The sequence below is a fragment of the Pan paniscus genome, chromosome 2, assembly GCF_029289425.2.
Source record: "Pan paniscus chromosome 2, NHGRI_mPanPan1-v2.0_pri, whole genome shotgun sequence".
Taxonomy (NCBI): domain Eukaryota; kingdom Metazoa; phylum Chordata; class Mammalia; order Primates; family Hominidae; genus Pan; species Pan paniscus.
The window spans coordinates 167541912-167560301 of NC_085926.1; the positions used below are offsets into that span (position 1 = coordinate 167541912).

Sequence of the window (18390 nt, forward strand, 5' to 3'; positions counted from 1 at the left end):
ACTAGAGTAATGCCCTCATGGAACAACCTGTAAACATCCACACCAAAAAAATACGCATTTGGAACAAATATTGTGCTCTAAGGAATTAAAACTGCAAAACCTTAATAATGTGGTTCCAGAGTCTACATTCTTAATACCCTCTTAGCATTTTTAATATTCTATAATTTCTAGAGTTTATAATAAGAAATTCTGTGTGTGTTAAATTTACACAGCTTTTTGCAGCTGATAAAAGCTTATACATATGCCATCTTATGTTAGCATTGCTGGTCTGGAAGAAGCAAACAGAGGTAGTTATTGTTCCTCTCTTACACTTGAGGACACTGAGGCTCAGAGGGTTAATGCCCTGCAGAAGGATACCATACTGATGAGTAGCAAACTTGAGACTCAAACCCCTACATCCTGACGTCCCAGCCAGCATTATCTGCCAGAAAACATGTTTACGGTACCCAAAATATACTGAAGTTTTGAGATGATCATGCCTAAGAAAAAAAACAAGTCCCTATCTTCAAGGCAGGGAGGGCTCAAAACACCACAGAGAGCATTTTCCTCTTAGGAAAGTTATTAGTAATTAACAAGTTTCATAATGACATGTTATGACATGGTTAGATAATTACTCCAGAAGCAGTAGAAGGAAACAAATGTCACATTCTACAAGTCCTGGCCAATGCCAAGGATTCACTTGGAAGGTTAACTAAGATGGAGCTCATTATACTGTATTAGGTATCAGAGTATTTTGTCTTCTTGAAGATAAAACCTTGGTGACTGATATTACCATAATTTGAGGGCAGGAAGAGAGATCTGATATACAGACCATGAGGCACTTTGAAAACCCTAGACATATAATGCTCTTTACCTTGACATTTCCCATCCTCTAATGATCCATCTACCCAGTATTTTTAGGTCAAAAAAATATATATGATACAATGCTGCTTCATGGGTCAAACCACGGTCTCTGCTGGTATTTTAATACTGCATCATTATCAACAGAATACGTAAATCACTCGCATCTTAAGCATTTAGGCAAATGGGGAATTTTGCTTAGAATTTCAGACTGTGCCCAAAAGTAACGATGTTCAATGCACTGATTTCTGTGCCAAGCCTAGTGGCTGGAACATTGGCCTGGATGCATACACATAGCTCAGCAAGATGGTTGGCAAAGACAGTTGGAAGAGAAGGCAGCGCTTTTTATTCTTATTTCTGTTTCATGAACAAGAAAATCACATGCCAGCCTGAGAGACAAGCCACTTCTATGAGTCTATGTCAGTTTGGGGGTAGCACTATCTTCTACTGGATAAAAATTGAACCTAGCAGAAAGATACACCTTTGGAAACCATGGAGACTTCAGTTTGGGCATTTTAATCAGATCTTTGCTCTCAGACAGTGATGCTCTTGTAAGTGGCAAGAAGCTGGAGGAATGAGATCTTTTAAAGAGAATTTGTTCTTGAACTGTGATGGGAAAGTTTGCTCTAACTGCACAAAGGATAAAATACGCTAAAACTGTGAGCATGGAAGGAGTAATTTGCCCATCTGCAGACCCAAGGCTTGTATTTCTATAAAGTGTTTATGGGCTATGTAAATACATCCTACATCTTACTCAGTTATTGCAATCAGCATTTCCCTAACAACAGACAAATGTGATAGGCAGACTTTCCAGGAAAACATCAGGCTGACACAGTGGCTCACTCCTGTAATCCCAGCACTTTGGGAGGCTGAGGCTTGCAGATCATTTGAGCGCACAAGTTCGAGACCAGCCTGGGCACCATGGTGAAACCCTGTCTCAGCTACTCCAGAGGCTGAGGCAAGAGAATCGCTTGAACCCAGGAGGCGGAGGTTGCAGTGAGCCAAGATCGCGCCATTGCACTCCAGCCTGGGCGGCAAGAGCGAAACTCCATCTCAAAAAAAAAAAAAAAAAAAAATAGGAAAACAAAATATCTGGAGAAGAGAGAGGCTTAGGATTCAGTATTCCAAGCTCACAAAACCAGTTTGTAGTCATGGATATTTTTGTCCCTGTTAGTAAATCATTTTCAGGGGTATATGTATGTCTGTCAAATGTCGGTGTTCAATATTTTCAGGAAATTGAGTGTTTATAGGATTTAACTCATCATGCCTTACATATGCTAGGTACTTGATAACTATTCATTAATTCAATTTGATTGATCTAACTTAAAATATACTTTGAAAAATGTTAATAGAGTAATGCCCTCATGGAACAACCAGTAAACATCCACACCAAAAAAGTACGCATTTGAAACAAATATTGTGCTCTAAGGAATTAAAATTGCCAAGTAAATTAATCCCTTAAAGATTTATATGAATAATTTTAATTCCTTGAATGGTACCTTTTCAAATCCAATCTAAAATGTCCAATATGTTTGCAATCTGATATAATCCAATGAGTTTTAATAAGCAAAATAGTTCTTGCCAGTAGAACCAAAACCCAGCTATTCCATTTTTGTAACCTTCTGTGTAAAGGAATGGTCTGAACTAATTTTTTCTGAATTTTTTATATTTAATCAACAACATCATTGCCAAAGAAAACCACTTTTCAGAAGTCTCTCTATCCTGGTTTATAACTTATAATCAAAAACTGGAATTTTGCATCTGATGGGCTTTAGTGTGTAACACTATACTGTCATATTTTTTATGCTATAGTTAAAAGTAAAAGATAGTTTCCATTATAAAAATTTTCCCATAGTCTGATTACCCAGTGAAAAACATTTTTCTATAAAAATGGTCTTCATAATTCATAAGCTAGAAATTATTGTGGGTAATTTTTTAAAGAACATCAAAAAAGTTTTGGTGGGTCTAGTAGCATCAGTTGGCTTTAGGTACATGTACAGGATAAGGCAGTATGATAATAATGTCCCACACAAACAAGGAAATCACTTAACAACAACAAAAAAGCCTTGAGGCCTGAAACTCTGACAACTTACTTATCCTTACCCAGTTTGGGCTACATGGATTGATTTCAGCTACAGCCTGTTCCAAGCAGCAGGAAGAAATGGAAATGGAGCATAATATAAGACCTGGAATAATCCAGTAAGCTTGAAATAGCACAGATATATCACAGTGGATTTTAGAAAGATATACCTTAGCTCTGGTTTTAGACCCTTGATCCTCCAGAAGCCAAAGATGCTTGGAAATCTGATCTGCCCTGACAGTGAAGCAATCCTCTATGACCTTCCCAAAGCCCTGCTGTGCCCGTGTCTCAGAGGCCAGCACACTTCACCCTGAACTGTGAGCTCCCTTTAATTGCAGACTTCACTTTCATATTCCTTTGGGTCCTGGTTTGGGGAACTTCTCTGTCTGTTTTGTTCTGAAAACTGGACACTACCCAAATGTCATCCACAGGGAATTGGTTCAATGAAATGTGTTAGATCTAAACAATAGAGGATCTTCTGCCTTTAAAAAGAATGGTTTAGATTGATACATACAGACAAAAATCCAAGGTATATTAAGTTTAAAAAAAGAAAAAGCCCTTTATTTCTTTCTCTTGTCTGATTGCTCTGACTAGGACTTCCAGTACTGTGTTGAAGAGGAGTGGTGAGAGTGGGCATCATTGTCTTGTTCCAGTTTGCAGACGGAATGCTTTCAACTTTTCCCCACTCAGTGTTATGTTGGCCGTGGGTTTGTCACAATAAAATAATGCTTTTAGTACATTGAGGTATGTCCCTTAAATGCCAATTTTGCTGAAAGTTTTAATCCTAAAGGGATGCTGGATTTTGTCAAATGCCTTTTCTGCATCTATTGAGATGATCATGTGATTTTTGTTTTTAATTCTGTTTATGTAGTGTATCATATTTATTGACTTGTGTATGTTAAACCATCCCTGCAAGTGGTACGAAACCCACTTGATCATGGTGGATTATCTTTTTGATAAGTTGTTGAATTTGGTTAGCTACTATGTTGTTAAGGATTTTAGCATCTATGTTCATCAGGATATTGGTCTGTAGTTTTCTTTTTTGGTTATGGCATTTGCAGCGACCTGGATGAGATTGGAGACTATTATTCTAAGTGAAGTAACTCAGGAATGGAAAACCAAACATTGATGTTCTCGCTGATATATGGGAGCTAAGCTATGGGGATGCAAAGGCATAAGAATGATACAATGGACTTGGGGGGAAGGGTGGAGAGGGGATGAGGGATAAGACTACAAATATGGTGCGGTGTATACTGCTCAGATGATGGGTGCACCAAAATCTCACAAATCACCACTAAAAAACTTACTCATGTAACCAAATATCACTAGTAACCCAATAACCTACAAAGAAGAAAAAAAAGAAAAGGCAATTTGCTGTAAAAAGTTGTAAATCTATATGTATGTATGTGCTAATATATGCATGGGGGAAAAAATCTGCTGGAAGCTACACTAAAGGATGAATGGTGGTCATCTGCAGGCAATTTATGACAAAAAAGAAAGAAAATAACTTTCATTTTTATTTTATACATTCTTTTCATTTAAAAATTATTGTGTATAAATTTTGTAACAAGAAAAATATTGTGTATAAGATAATGAAAAAAGATTGATAAAAACTTTAAGATGTTTTATAATAAACATGCTAAGGTGAATCAAGTCTGAAAAAATGGTTGAACCCCCATTCAACCATTTAGAAATTTAGAAATCCATGAGCTGCTAAAATTGTATGAAAATGTTTCTTGCATGTGTATTTTCTGGAAAGAAGCTCCATACTTTCTATGAGATTCTCACAGGAGTCTGGGACCCAAAAGAAGGTCATGAACTATGACCCTAGCCAAAACCAAGATAGTTATTCCATCCCTCCATTCGTTTTTATTATCATTTTATCATGAAACATTTTATTACTAATTTCATAGTTCCCACCAAAGGTAAAGTCTATGCTAAGCATAAAAGCTGTGGGTCTTAGTCTTACCCTCATTTAAAGGAGTTCCCATTGACTTAGGAGCAGTCCTAAGTGCACAAGAAACCATATATGGCTGTTCTTGGTAAAAGAAAACTCCTAACAGGCACTAAAAGCCTGTAATCATTCAGGACTTGAGGATAGTTGTCCAAGACACAGACAGTCCTATTTTCTCTATAGAGATGGTCGATTTGTGAAATGACAGATGGGGGTTAGAGGAGTGGGGAGGGGCAGAGAAGAAGAAGTCATGTTTGCACTTGAATTAAGGGAACAGAGTTGAGTGAGTTGGGTTAATTTAATCAGTAAAACAAGATTCAATACATTATCTATCAACCTTAAATTGTTTGAAAGAATCTTTAATCATAAAAGTGCATTTAAATATACAGCAAAGTGCTTGACACCATGCTCTATATTAATAGAGCATAAATATTAGGCAGCAAAACTGCCTACATTGGTGTTAGGATTTAGGTAAAAACTTGGCTTCTGATGACTTGTAAACTGAATATTCCCAAATCCCTAGGAATTACATGAGTCCACAGAATGTTTTACCATTTCTACCTTGACTCCTTTGACATTCTCCAGAATCAGGTCTAGTACAGAGTTTAAGATCAATAACAATTTGTGATTTAAGTGAGGGGTCATGGGCTATACCTGCACTGGCAAAATGAGGGACATTATTGGTGAAAATTAGGAATAATACTCCACTTTCCAGGTGGTTTATCACTGTCAAAATAGGTCAATTGTGGATTTAGTATGCACTTGAAATGTCAGATATCCCAGAATTCTGGTGCCGACATTACTTAACTGCACAGGTTTTGCAGCCAAAGAAATTGAAGGGGTTCACATAATCCACCAAAGCCCATTGCTAACCACCATCACCTAATCATATTGATATCTGCCATATGCAAAGCATAGTATTAGGCCCTATACAAAACAGAAATGGGCTCTCCAGGAGTTTTACAGTTTACCTAGAAAAATAAGATATATACCATGAAGACAAGCAATTTACAATAAAATGCCAAAATGATGATAGATAAAGACAATTCCATACTATTGGAATGAAATAACATAGAAGTCATATCTCCAGGAGAGATCATGAAGAAGCAGGAGTTCAAATGATATCTTAGAGGAGTTAGATTTTGACAGTCAGTGTACAGTATGGGTAGATTTACAAACTATGGCAACATTATGGCCAAAATTTGGATGGTAGAAACACAAGAGTAGGCTGATAAGAGACTGAGAGGTACAGAATGAGTAAACAAGGTAGGCTGAATGGACCAGTCTTGAATAAGACAAGCCTGAAAAGTCAATAAAATAATGTATTGAACTCTTATTCTATTTAAGGCACTCTAAATGCATTAGTTTGATCAAATCCTCACATGAGGTAAGTACCTCTAGTCCACAAGTAAGGAAACTGAGGCACAAAAAGGTTACATGGCTTGCCTTCATTTCAACCAGCTAGTAAATGGTGGAGCCAGGATTCAAACCCAGGCAAATCTCACTCCCGACCTGTACTCAAGAGTCACCACATTCTTCTGGCACAAAAGTAGAGCCCCTCAACAGCCAAGCTAAGGAATGTGAGATTCAGCATCAGGTATAAAGATTGAGAATGAGGTGATAACTCATTGATAATGCTTATATGCATGGTTCATCACTACTCAGAATCTTCCTCTAAAAGAATTGCATTATCCGATGATATTCCCAACAATATTCACTGATAGTGACATGTATTCACTGACAAGTCCCATGACTACAGTATTGAGTTAGATATTATAAAGTGCTCAGTCAAATCTTTATCAGGAGAGTCCATTGTGTTGACATTCCATCACCACAACTTTTAATCCTAAAGACTTAATTTTACCTGTTATTCACCTATCACTTCTGCTAGAAATACAACTCATGATAATAAACAGAGCAAAGTATGTTTATTTTCACATGTTACCCGAACATATATGACCTTCCTACATGGAAAGCCACTCTTCTCAAATAAGACATTCATCCCTTAAAAACTTATTTCTCCATCCTAGGTTCAGGTCTTAAAAATCAGTTGGGTTCCTCAGTTACAGATGTACAGGACATTACATCTGGACCCTCCTAGGAGGGCAGGGGTGAACTCTTCCTCTGAATATCCACAGTAGCCAAATGACTCCTTCTCCCACTGTGGAAAACCACAGATGACTGTCTCCTAATGATTTACTGCCCAACCCCCAGCCCACAAATCAAAGAATTGGGTTTAGTGAGAAATAAGAAAGAATGGTGGCCAGTGGATACAAGAAGGGGAGGGAATGCTTCAGTTTATTTTCTTAAGCCAATTAATGATGAAACGGCATGGAGGGAAAGAAAGACACAACATAGTTGTAAAAGACTATTTTTCCAGATAAATGGCCAGATATCAGATTCTGTAATAAGTACTTCCACCTATCAAAACACACACACACACACACACACATATTAACTTGAGGTGGGGAAGAAGATATAGATCTTAAAAACACAAGGTAATATTCAAAAACCATTCTGGATATCACCATAAAATGAAACTTTGAAGCACCCTTGGAAATCAATGAATCTGGACATTGCAAACCCTACAAACTATATATTGCAGGCAGAGGTGTTTGGTTGGGCCTGCAGAATTTTTTAAAATTGAATCAACATTTCATAAAGTAGAGAAAACTTACATAAAAACCCAGATTTGTGGCTTCTCTTAAAAAGTGGAAGACCTGGCGGCCCTGAACCCCCTTGCCCAAATGGTAACAGTGAGCTGGAGCTGACAAGAAGCTGCCACCTTTAGAGGAGTCTTGAACTGCCAGTTTCCCACCATCCCCGCCACTCCCTCTTGTTCTGAAATACAAAGGCTGGGTGTCAAAAAATTAAATAAAAATAGGAGAGAGCTTAAGGCTTATACCCACCTTGCTTCACTCATTTATGGTACCTGCAAATTTACAGGCTCTGCTCTAGTCTAATCCATTCATTTAAAGAGGAGCAACCCAGCTGCAGTAGTAAAGTGACCTACAAACTCAATCCACTAAAAGTCAAATTTTCATTCAGGAGGGATTATTGACTAATGACAACTAGAGAGTATGCAAAACTAAATTAGGACTGTGTGGCTATACAATGCCAAAATCTGTGGGGAAAAGTTGAAATCTCAATCATTTTATTTACACATCCCCCTCACCCCGACTCCAAATAAAGGGCAAAGGAAGATGCTCAAGTTTTCAGAACAAATTTACTGCCTAGTTTGGCTTGGTATGGACAGTTTTAATGTGCCCAAATTTTAGATATGACTTCCCTTCATTCTGAGGGCATAATTTATTGAGAAGACATACAAAATGCTTACCATAGACATGTAAATACTTTTAAAAAGGAAACTGGATAAAAACATTAAACAGGAGGGGAAAAAAAAGGATGTTTCTTCTTCAGAAAATTTAACTGATAAATTATAAGGAAACTGAAACCCACTAAGATTTATTGAGCATGTGCCTTGGGTACTTTGCACACATTATACCAATTAACTCTCACAGCAGCCCAAGGAGGGTAGTATTACTCCCACTTCACAAGTAAAGATGCTAGGCCTCAGAGGCAATCAATAACTTGAAGAGGATCTGACTTTTCAATCAGGGATCATGCCCAGATTCAAACACTGATGTGCACGTTTGTAATGCTTGTGAGAGTAGGGAACATGGCTTGCCCATGCACAGGGCCTAGCACATTGATATTTGTTGTGTAAGCCTGCCCATCGCCAAAGCACAAAAACTGCCATGTACAAGCACTTTCATTCATAAATGTCATCATTTGAACAACCTTGACATATACAACTAATTCATTTAGGCAGATTCTTGAACAAGGTTTAGGAAATGTTGGTTCTTTATGTTGTGTAGTTAATGACCCCTACACACATGTTTACTAACATAATAAAATCCTTTTCTAAATAAATTTCTCCTTTAGAATTGTTATAAAAGTCAGTAGTCAAGAATTTGGCTGAATATACAAGCCAAAAGCACGTTTGCTAATGAATAAGAATAATAACTAAAATCAAAATAAGAATTAATTCAAGAATGAGCGCTTTTGAAGAGTCAGGAATTTGATTAAAAATTCAGTTCCCTTTTTTTTCCGTAATGAAACAGTTCTTTAACCACAAAACAGCTTTTATAATAATGCCGAAGAGTATGGTTCCAAGCAAAACACTCCCCCATTTTAATCATGGCTATTATTTTTGAAAATGAAAATGACTGAGGTCATTGTAATCTATTTTAGGGTTTGCATGGGTTGATGGTATTTTTGTCTTGGCTTTGAGTTCTCCACATTACCCACTAAATGTTATGGGTTTTGCTGTGTGCCCTTTCAAATCCCATTCTTTCTAATAACATTGTATTTTATACACATAAATTAGAGTAAATTCCACTTTCTTTCCTAACAACTCCAGATGTGGTCCACACTTTCAAAAGGACTAGAACTTGCCTTAAAAAAAATTCAGTATGTACTTCTTAGAACAACTATGTTTCTATATAGATAAAAATGCTGTATGGATGTTTAAATGCTGAATAATTAGTAAAACCATAGGACTTGTGGTTTTTTCACCAAAGTGAAATATGAAGATAATATCTATATATTTACTCCTTCCAACTTACAAGGACATACACAGATAAAAAATGCCTAGAAACAAAACCATCTGGGCAGAGTTCTAGACCTACTGATACCAATAGGGAAGGGGGATCTGTATTCAGACAACCATTTAGAACACATCAGTGAGGCTCTCTGTCCCCTGTAGACCCAGTAGACAAAATTAACAAATATCTAAATACACTAAAGTTACACAGTCAAGGCTCCCTTCAGACGCAGTTAATATTTCACTTACTTTCTGAACTTAGTTGGGGTTTTTATTATAATTCACTATCACGATCCCTCTAGGTAACCCCTACACAGCCACACGTGAGAGAATGGCTTCACAATACATACAAATTGTGGAGATCTGGCTATTAAAATGCCTTGAGATCTGTTTGTTTATTTTTTTTAAATCAACTTGCAAGGCCAATGTAATAAGATGCTGTAGCTTTTATGAAAGAGGTGAAATAATTTTAAACACAGACACACAATGAGTTTATTTATTTAGAAACTTGTTAAATAGAGTCTGGGAATTCAAATATTCAATGTTGACATTGTACAGAATTGGCAAGAAGCCAGAACCCAGTCTCCAGAGGGACCCATTGGACAAGGAATTCAGGCCTTTCTCTCCTCCCACTTGAGCTAAATAGGTAGAAGCCATTAGTTATACCCACAGCAATATCTGAACCACACTCAAATAAGCTGCCCCAGCCAGGGCACTTCAAAGGAGGCTAAGTGTGTTTAGCTTTTTAGTGCTGAACTAGAGCAATATGTCACACTTTTGAAAGAGTCTTGTAAACAGTTTCTTCCCTATGTAGAGACATCTCTGAAGTTTCTTGTATGGCTTGTAGTAAGCAAAGGTAATTAACAAGGATTATACTTTTTTCATTTCCTGGAGGGGCTGGGGAGAATAATACCAATCTGTGTGCAAACTAAGGATCTGGAAGAACTACACTATTTCTCCTTTCCTGTCTCCCTCTCTGGTTTTCTGATCGATTTGTCTGTCTCCTCTTTATCCTCTTCCTCACACTTGTTCTCACTATACAGCCAATTTCCTTGAAAATTCCCTGGTAAACTCTGAAGGCCAGAAGAGTGGGAAGGGGGAAATCTAATTTTAGAAAGAAGACCGTGGCTAGTGGAGTGGGGAAGTAGGGAGGGAACTAATGATTTATCCTGCGCCGTCCAGGAGAAAAGAAAAGCAGACCCCACAGACCGTTTTAGAAAATGCCTAGACAGCGGCTTCCAGGGGAAGAAGGGTTAACCGTCACTCCAAAAAAATGTACCTGGCATCATCAGAGTGTAACTGTTCCCTCCCACCCCATCTCTTCCCCAAACTCACTCTCCCTTGCCCTATGAGGCTAGGAAGGAGCCTGTCCCAACAGGGAGAGTGAATGAGTGAGTGTGTGCCTGCCCTCCGCGCAAGAGTGCTCCTTGTCTTCCTGAAGCCAAGACGTGTGTGGGTGTGCACGCGCATGTGTGGGTGTGAGTTTACACTGTCAATGTAAACCCAGCTCCGAGGGAAGCAGCGCGCCAGGCAAGAGTCCCACCCCCACGTCCATCTTGGGCCACTTCCCCAGCACCAGACGGTTTTGAGATGAAGCGTGGGAGGGCTCAGCTCTTGGGAACAGGGCTCTGGGTGCCTTGGGAACAGGGGAAAAGCCGGTGACCAGGAGATGACAAGTCAAGGTTCTCCATCTCACCGCCCGCTTCCAGCGGAGGCAACGCGCAGGGGGGTGCCGGGAGAGAGGGGGCCGAGCGGGGCGTGCCGGGGGCAACTCCGCTCTCTTGACCTTCTAGCCCGGGGAGGAGGGCGTCCCCCCTTCCTGCCCCAGGTCATAACTGCAGCCTCGGATAACCCGGCCCCAACTTACAAAATAAAATAAACTCCCAAACAGTAACATGTTTAAAGAGAAATTGCTTACGACTCCTTACCTTCAACTCCAAAAAAAAAAAAAAAAAAAAAAAGAAAAGAAAAGAAAGAAAGAAAGAGAAAGAAAGAAAGAAAGAAACCAAAATTCGTGGAATGACATGTTAATTTCTAGTCCTACATGTTGAATGTCTGTCCCTGCAGGAAGCCGGCCCCAGGGCCCAGGGGAGGCCTTGGCTCAGAAAGCCTGGGAGCTGGGCTAGCCGGCAAAAGTCACACTCACTCACATTCACACACACACTCACATGCACTCTATAGCCAAGACCTGCAACTCTGCAGTCCCTATAAATAAAAAAAGAAGCCTTGCTTTTTAGCCTTTCTGCCTCTACAGCTAATGAACCGTTCCCTTCCACAGTGCTGGAGATGAGGGAAGAATGAAAAGCGTAATTAACCTTCCCCTAAACACAGATTTTTTTTTTTTTTTTTTTTGCAAAACACATCAAAATACTGCAAGAAGACTGTGCTTCAAGTGCCAAATGCAATAAAGAAGCCCTAAGCCGGGGTAATGGTCAAGTAATGGCAAATAAACCGCCTTCCTAGAAGGGGCCTCGGCCTCCGTTGGGAGAAGGATTTTCCTCCTCAGAAGCAATCTGAAATAAACAAATAAAAGTATTTTTTAAAACAAAGCTCTGTTTTCATCTGAGTTTCTTAAGGATGAAGGAAAACCCAAGTAGGTGGGCATACAGAGAGTGAATGCCTGAATCTGGGTGTTGTGTTTGTTGTTGTGGGGGGGGGGTTGTTTTGTTGTGTTTATCTTAGTTACTGGGCTGACAAGGTGAGTAGTTTAAGGACGGGAGAAAGGGTCGGCATCTACCTTTCCTACTTCAGAGCCTTTTTTTAAACAGAGAGCAAGTGTAGGAGTAACAAGTGCCCCCCTTGCCGCGGTCTTGCTAATCGCATCGCCTTTTGCGACTTTACGAGACTTCTGGGGGACCGGTAGCTAAGGGAGTTACCGGATGCAACTCGTTCTCTGCTGTGACTGAATTCCCGCGCGTTGTCACTTTGGGGAAGTAAGGTAAGGGTGGCTTCGGTATTTCAGGCTTTAGACATGCTGGGCAGACCCAACCTGCACTTCCTTTCCATCCATCAGGACCATAGCAACTGGCATTTCTGGCACGGCCCAGGTGCTGTCCTAGCTGCCCAAGAAAACGGCTGGGAAGTCTCCCCGCGCTACCAGAGTCGGTTTGGCTTTTGGTTTTCTTTTCTTAAAGATGGAAATAAAATTCAGGGGCGTTAGGCACTACGAATGTCAATCTTCCTGCCTTTCATTTTATTTTTAATTAAATTTTTTAACCTTCCCAAATGATTTACAACGAATTTATCGGTTTCAACTACTGTATAAAACGCAAGCCTTACAAGTTGCAAACTGTGTTGTGCATTCAATCTCGGTGTAGATTCAGTGGGTATTTTCAGGGTCCGTGGTCTCTGGTCTAGGTCCATGGGCTCCTGTACTGTAGCCAAGGCCAAATCAGGACTTAAGACCACCAAAGAAATTTACAAAAGACAAAAAGAACAACAAGCTACCGAGAAAACAACTATTTATATGTAATTTGTTTCCATTGTAATGTTTTCTCTTGCCACAATAAAGGTAGTTTTGTTTTTTAAAGTATTGTAGTCACAACGCCCCTTCTAAACCCAGAAAAAGAAAAACTGGTGCAGAGCAGTGAAGTTTTCGTTGGATGATTGCACCGCAGGGGTCACCAACCATCTCCGCCACGCGCTACTCGGGGGAAGGAAATCGCGCTTTAAAATACAAAAATCTGTAGTTTTAATATGATTTCCTTTATTACCCAGATTGTAACTGAAGAATTGCAACGCAGCGCTTCTGTCTGAGAAAGGCAGCTGCGGCAGCAACAGCTGGAGTAGTGCAAGCGGGAATCTGAGGCTTAGTAAAAGTTTGTAAGAGTTGAGATCTAGCTATCAGAAAGCGGCAGCAGCATCCTTAGAGACCCTAGGGACAAAATAAATGGGTCTCCCACCAGTTGAATGACAAGTATCATCAGATCGGAAACGAGGCTCAGTTTCTGGATGTTGAGTGGACTGTGCGTGCGGGAATATTTTAAGACGGCATCGTATGTCTTGCTTGGCAATTAAAATAGTTGAAAAAGTTGCTCAAGAAAATTCGAAGGGTTTTGTGTTCTGCTTTCACTTCAGAAGTTATCGGGCAGTGAGTTGCGGCGCGAAGCCTTAAGCTTTCACTTCACAACTTAGGCATGGTTGAAAAGGGCTACCCACCCCCACCCACCATCCCACTCCCGCCAACTCCCCCCCCCCCACACACACACACACTCTCTCTCTCCCAACCTTTAGTCCAAATCGAAGCCCGCAAACCTCAAGTATATGTACATTTATTTCCCTTCAGATGAAAATAAAGACATCGGCCTCATTTAAAAGCAAACAGGGAAAACAGTTCCACCGGCGCCCTTTGACACTGTAGCAGCGAGTGTAAAGAACAATACCCAAAAGAGAAACAGATGGACTGATGACCCAAAGAGCCCTATATTTAGGTTGATTTCTCAGACCCAGGGGAAAGGAAATGCATCGGGGAGTGTACGAGTGCTTGGGTGAGGACTGCACAAAGCACTGGAAAGGCGCCTGGGATGACAGCATCTCGCGGGGCTACACCGCCGACTCCACTGCCCGCGAAGCCGAGCCTGCTGAGGTGCCGCCGACTTCCCGGGCTGCTGCAGGGACGCAGTGAGCAAGGAGGCGTGGATACGATACCTACCGTATTTGGTTCTAATGTGCGAGGGTCGCGCGGGGGGAGACTGGGATTTCACTGGGGAGAAGCATCCCACCCATCTCCGATCTCTCATTTCTGCGTTCCGTAAACAACACAATTAGAGAGTTCTGTTTTCGGCGAGTGCGAGTGTGGGAGAGAGAACCGCGGCCTGTCCACTCCCGAGGCAGCTCCAGCCCCGCCTATTGACACCTCAAGGAAGAGCGCTCCCAGCCGCTCCAGGGCTCAGTGCCCCTGAGTCCCCTTCAACTCGAAGTAGAAGCATTTGGACAAACGCAGCTCTGTCGTCTACAGTCCTGGCGGAGCATCACACCGTGTGGGAAAGTGTGGGCCCCGCCGGCAAAGCCAGGCGAGTCATCCAACACTTTTGCTGTACGAGTGGGGGATGGGACTCCCACCGCCCCCTCCCCAAACCCCTTAGCCCACATCCCGCCAGACCAAGGCCGCTCCGCGCCGGGCAGGCAGGGGGCGCCGGGGAGGGTTATTGACCCTGGACCCAGGCTGCACCCAGACGAAGCGCCGGAGGCTGCGCTGCGCCCTCTCCGCGGCCCAACGCTCTGGCAGCCCGCCCCCTGGGGTTTGCTCGGCGCCCAGCCAGCCCGAGGTGCGCGGGTCGCAGCGCGCCCTCTCTGCCTCCTGCTCCTAGGCTGCCGCCGCTGGCTGTGTGCCCTCCACTCCCGGCTCTCCGAGCGCTAGCTGGGCCTCTTCTCTCCCCACGTCCGAGCGCTCGCTGGGCCTCTTTCCTCCCCACCTGCGCGTGGCTGTGCGGAGCCGGTAGCTCTGCTCTGCTCTGCCCGTGCCCCCGCCCCCACCCCGCGATCTCAGCCCCCACCTTGGTGTCCCCTACTCCCCGCCGCAGTCCTCCCGCCGCGCAGCGCCGCGCCGGAGAGCATGGCCGAGCGCACAGCGCCCACTACCGCAGCCGCGGCTCGGCGCAGTCCACCCGCCCGCCCGCGCAACTTCCAGCGGCCGCCTCGCAACTTTTCCCAACTCCACCACAGCCGCCCGCCGCCGCCGCCACTGTGGCTCCCTCTGAGCCGCCTACCCTACCCAAACCCCAGAAACAAACCGAGGCTCGAAAAGGCTCCCTTCTCCTGCCCGCCCCCCCATCCCCCGCGCCCCCCTCCTCCCACACCCGGGACTAGCTGGTTGGCCAGAGGCAACTCTCCCCCGCCTGGGGGGAAGGGGAGGGGAGGGGGAGACTTTCTCCTCTTCTCTTCCCCCCCACCCCACCCCTTCGCGCTCACTCTCGCGCTCTCTCCTCCCTCCCACCCCTAGTCTTTGCTGCCCCCACCCCCACCCCCACCCCGGGGTTGCCACAGCTGGTCGGTGCGCGGGACTGAGGGCTGCCCAGGCTCCTCCGGCGCCCAACCCGGGAGCGAGAGCGCGGGCGACCGGGAGCAGAGACTGGAACCGGCAGGTTGCTGGGGCTGCGCTCCGCCTGCCCTCCACCCGGGGCCCCGGCGCAAGAGGCAGCCCGCGCTCCCTCCCGGAGCGCTAGAGACAGATATGCAAGATGGCAGAGGAGGGGGAAAAGCCAATAGAAAAGGGATATTGCACCTACTTGTGGCCAGTTTCCTTGCCCTGCCTTTGGATCTCATGCTGTGCCCAGTCCTGCAGCCGCTGGTGTGTGGTTGGGGCTTTTTTTTCTTGGATCCTTTCCTTCTTTTGCTCTCCCTCTCGCACCCTCCCTCTCTCTCCTGTCTCTCTCTCTCTCTCTCTCTCTCCCTCCTGTTTCTCTCTCTCCTGTTTCTCTCTCTCTCTTCCACAAACTCACTCTCTGTATTTTCTTCTTTCACTCTCTCTCCCTCCCTCTCTCCCTTTCTCTCAATCCACACTCGCTATCTCTCCAGCATTGTCAGTTTGGACACCTTCGCACATGCGCGCTAGACGCCCCTCCAACATCTCAGCGCCGCCAAAAAAAGTTTGGAGCGATTTATCACTTTGATTTGGAGATCTTGTCAGATGGCAATCGCCGAGGAGGCGGAGAAAGGGAGCCGCGGGGAGGGCGGCGGGGGGCGGGGAGCGAACGCAGGGAGCCAGAGGGGAGCAGACACCTCGCCCAAAAAAAGGGGAGGGGGGAATTGAAAAGGCTTGGGCAGAGGATTGATTCCATGTTAGAATCGCCAACAAGCTTGTATCATGATTATTGTTATTGTTTTTCCCACCATAAATTGCAGACATTTTTCTATACCATCTACGAGGGAAGCAAGAAGCCAGGGGGGAAAAAAACTTTAAAAACATTTTTTAAAAACCCTTCTCCTATTAAAGAACTAGAAGGGCTGGACCCTCGGCTAATAATCCAGGAGAAAGTGAGAATCATCCTGAACTTGAGAAATCTACTGCTGCCGCTGCTACTGCTACTGAAGCTATTGCGGCTTCCGCTTTCAGGGTTGTAAGCAGAATAAATAACTGGTTTTTTCCTCGATTTTAGCTGTAATACCAATGCTTGCTGCCATCCTTGGGACATTTCAGTATTCTTTCCCTACCAAGTAGTAATGATCACCCTTGATTCCCGGGTCCGGGCCGGCGCTGGCATTTGACATCCAAAGACCTCCTGCTTTCTCAGAGGTCGGCTGTCACCTTCCGGCCTCCCCCACTGCTGTCCCGGTCGCCTCCCGATGCAGCTCTGCTTGCCTGCCATTTTCACTCACTCGCTTAAACCTACAACCTCGGGGTCAAAAGAAAGAGGAGTAGGGAGGAAAATCACACACTCTTAAAAAAATACGTTGTTGAAATTTCCTTTAATTACAGGATTTACCAATGAAGTGCCACTCAGAAATGGGAATTCCTAAAGGGGCTAGCTGTGTACAAGGTATGAATCAATCCCAACTAGGTATAGATTTTCTTTTGGTACAACCTTCTTGCATTAAACAGTTTTGTTCAATACCTTCCATGTGCTATTTATGTCCCCATTAATATCTGTTGCAAATCCTGCCAGATACCATAAAAGAAAATTACAATCTTTTCAGTCTCCGTGCTGCAACAATACATCCTTGATGTTCAAGTTAAAGGAAAAGAAAAGCAGGTCCTGGGCATGAGTTTGCCAAAGGCTGTGGAGGGAAAGGGGAATCATTGAGAATGCCCAGTCGTACCTGTTGGTATTTATTATCAAATCTAGGACTGCAGGCATGAGAGAGCAAATAACAAGGTTCAACCCCAAAGGGTATCAATGGCCTGCAAATCTCTTTATTCAAGAGAATCAAAGTTCAAAGAATTTGTCCTTGTTAAGGATGCCTACCATTTTCGTTTATCCAGAGCTGTGTAATTCTGGGGGCATTTGGCTGTAAGATAGAGGTCCCTGGAGAACCAAGCTACAGGTCTCAAGGGAGACAGATGTATAAGGTTGAAATGTGAGGAAGGGAAGTAGGAAGGTAAAGGAGGGAATTACTCACAACAGGAGTAAAACAACTTCCAAAAGAGAAGGCTCTAGTGCCCACACGCGTGGGCACAAGAGAACTCTATTATCCACTCTGAATTAAAGAGGCACCTGGGTTTTTTTCCAGACCTAGAATTCCCGCTGTCCTGTGCATAAAGGTGAGTGTGCTAACACATTTGGTGTGTGCAAAAGCACCAGCCATTCCAACATTCTGTTAGGTTCCCACAGGTCTTTGACTCTGAAACTTCCCCCAAAATGTGACTCCACCAGCTTCCCTCAGTTTAGATGGAGAGGTGCCTACCCTCTGACCAGCAAATGTCCTCAGAGGAAACGGAGAAATGGGTCTTGAGAGCCTTTGGAAGGGGGGACAAAATCTCTAGGGAGAGAAAAACACTAGGCTGACTGGCAAGAAGTTCATAAGGCTGCTTCTGATCGGTGTAAGAGACTCTCTAGGGACCATCCCGTAGGCCAGGGGACAGACCAGCAGCATCTGAAGATCCCAGCTGTCAAAATCTAGGTCTTGTCCCTCCAATCCTCACCTTCCCTGCCAGGCACCCCAGGGGTGGCTGAGCACCTTGCCTTGGTGCCCAACCGCCAAGGTAGCTTAAAAAAAAAAGAAAGAGAAGAAAAGAAAAAAGAAAAGAACCGCCATCCTCCCCTCCACTCCTCCGGCTAATCCCTTTCACCTCATCCCCAGGGGGTCTGTCTATATCTGGGTTCCCTTGGAGACGGGAGGTTAAGAGGGGTGCAAGAAATGTTCCTAGGAAAGGAGGGGACCAAGGTACCAAACTCTGAGATTAAATGCAAGACCCACATGTGAAGCTGAGCTTGCTGTTGCTGCTGAGAAATTATAAACCACGTGGAGGGT

The 18390-nt window shown here is 43.5% G+C and overlaps 1 protein-coding gene across 4 annotated transcripts in view; it reads right to left on the reverse strand.

The window, feature by feature from the left end:
* The window catches only part of MECOM (MDS1 and EVI1 complex locus), a 578348-nt gene extending 562286 nt beyond the window's left edge, over positions 1–16062 (reverse strand). For all 4 annotated transcript variants that reach the window (XM_057301958.2, XM_057301957.2, XM_057301956.2 and 1 more), the window contains exon 1: positions 15708–16062. In XM_057301958.2, the coding sequence (XP_057157941.1) occupies positions 15708–15744 (37 nt within the window). In that variant the 5' untranslated portion in view covers positions 15745–16062. The remainder of the gene's footprint in view (positions 1–15707) is intronic.
* Between the last annotated feature and the right edge of the window lie 2328 nt (positions 16063–18390).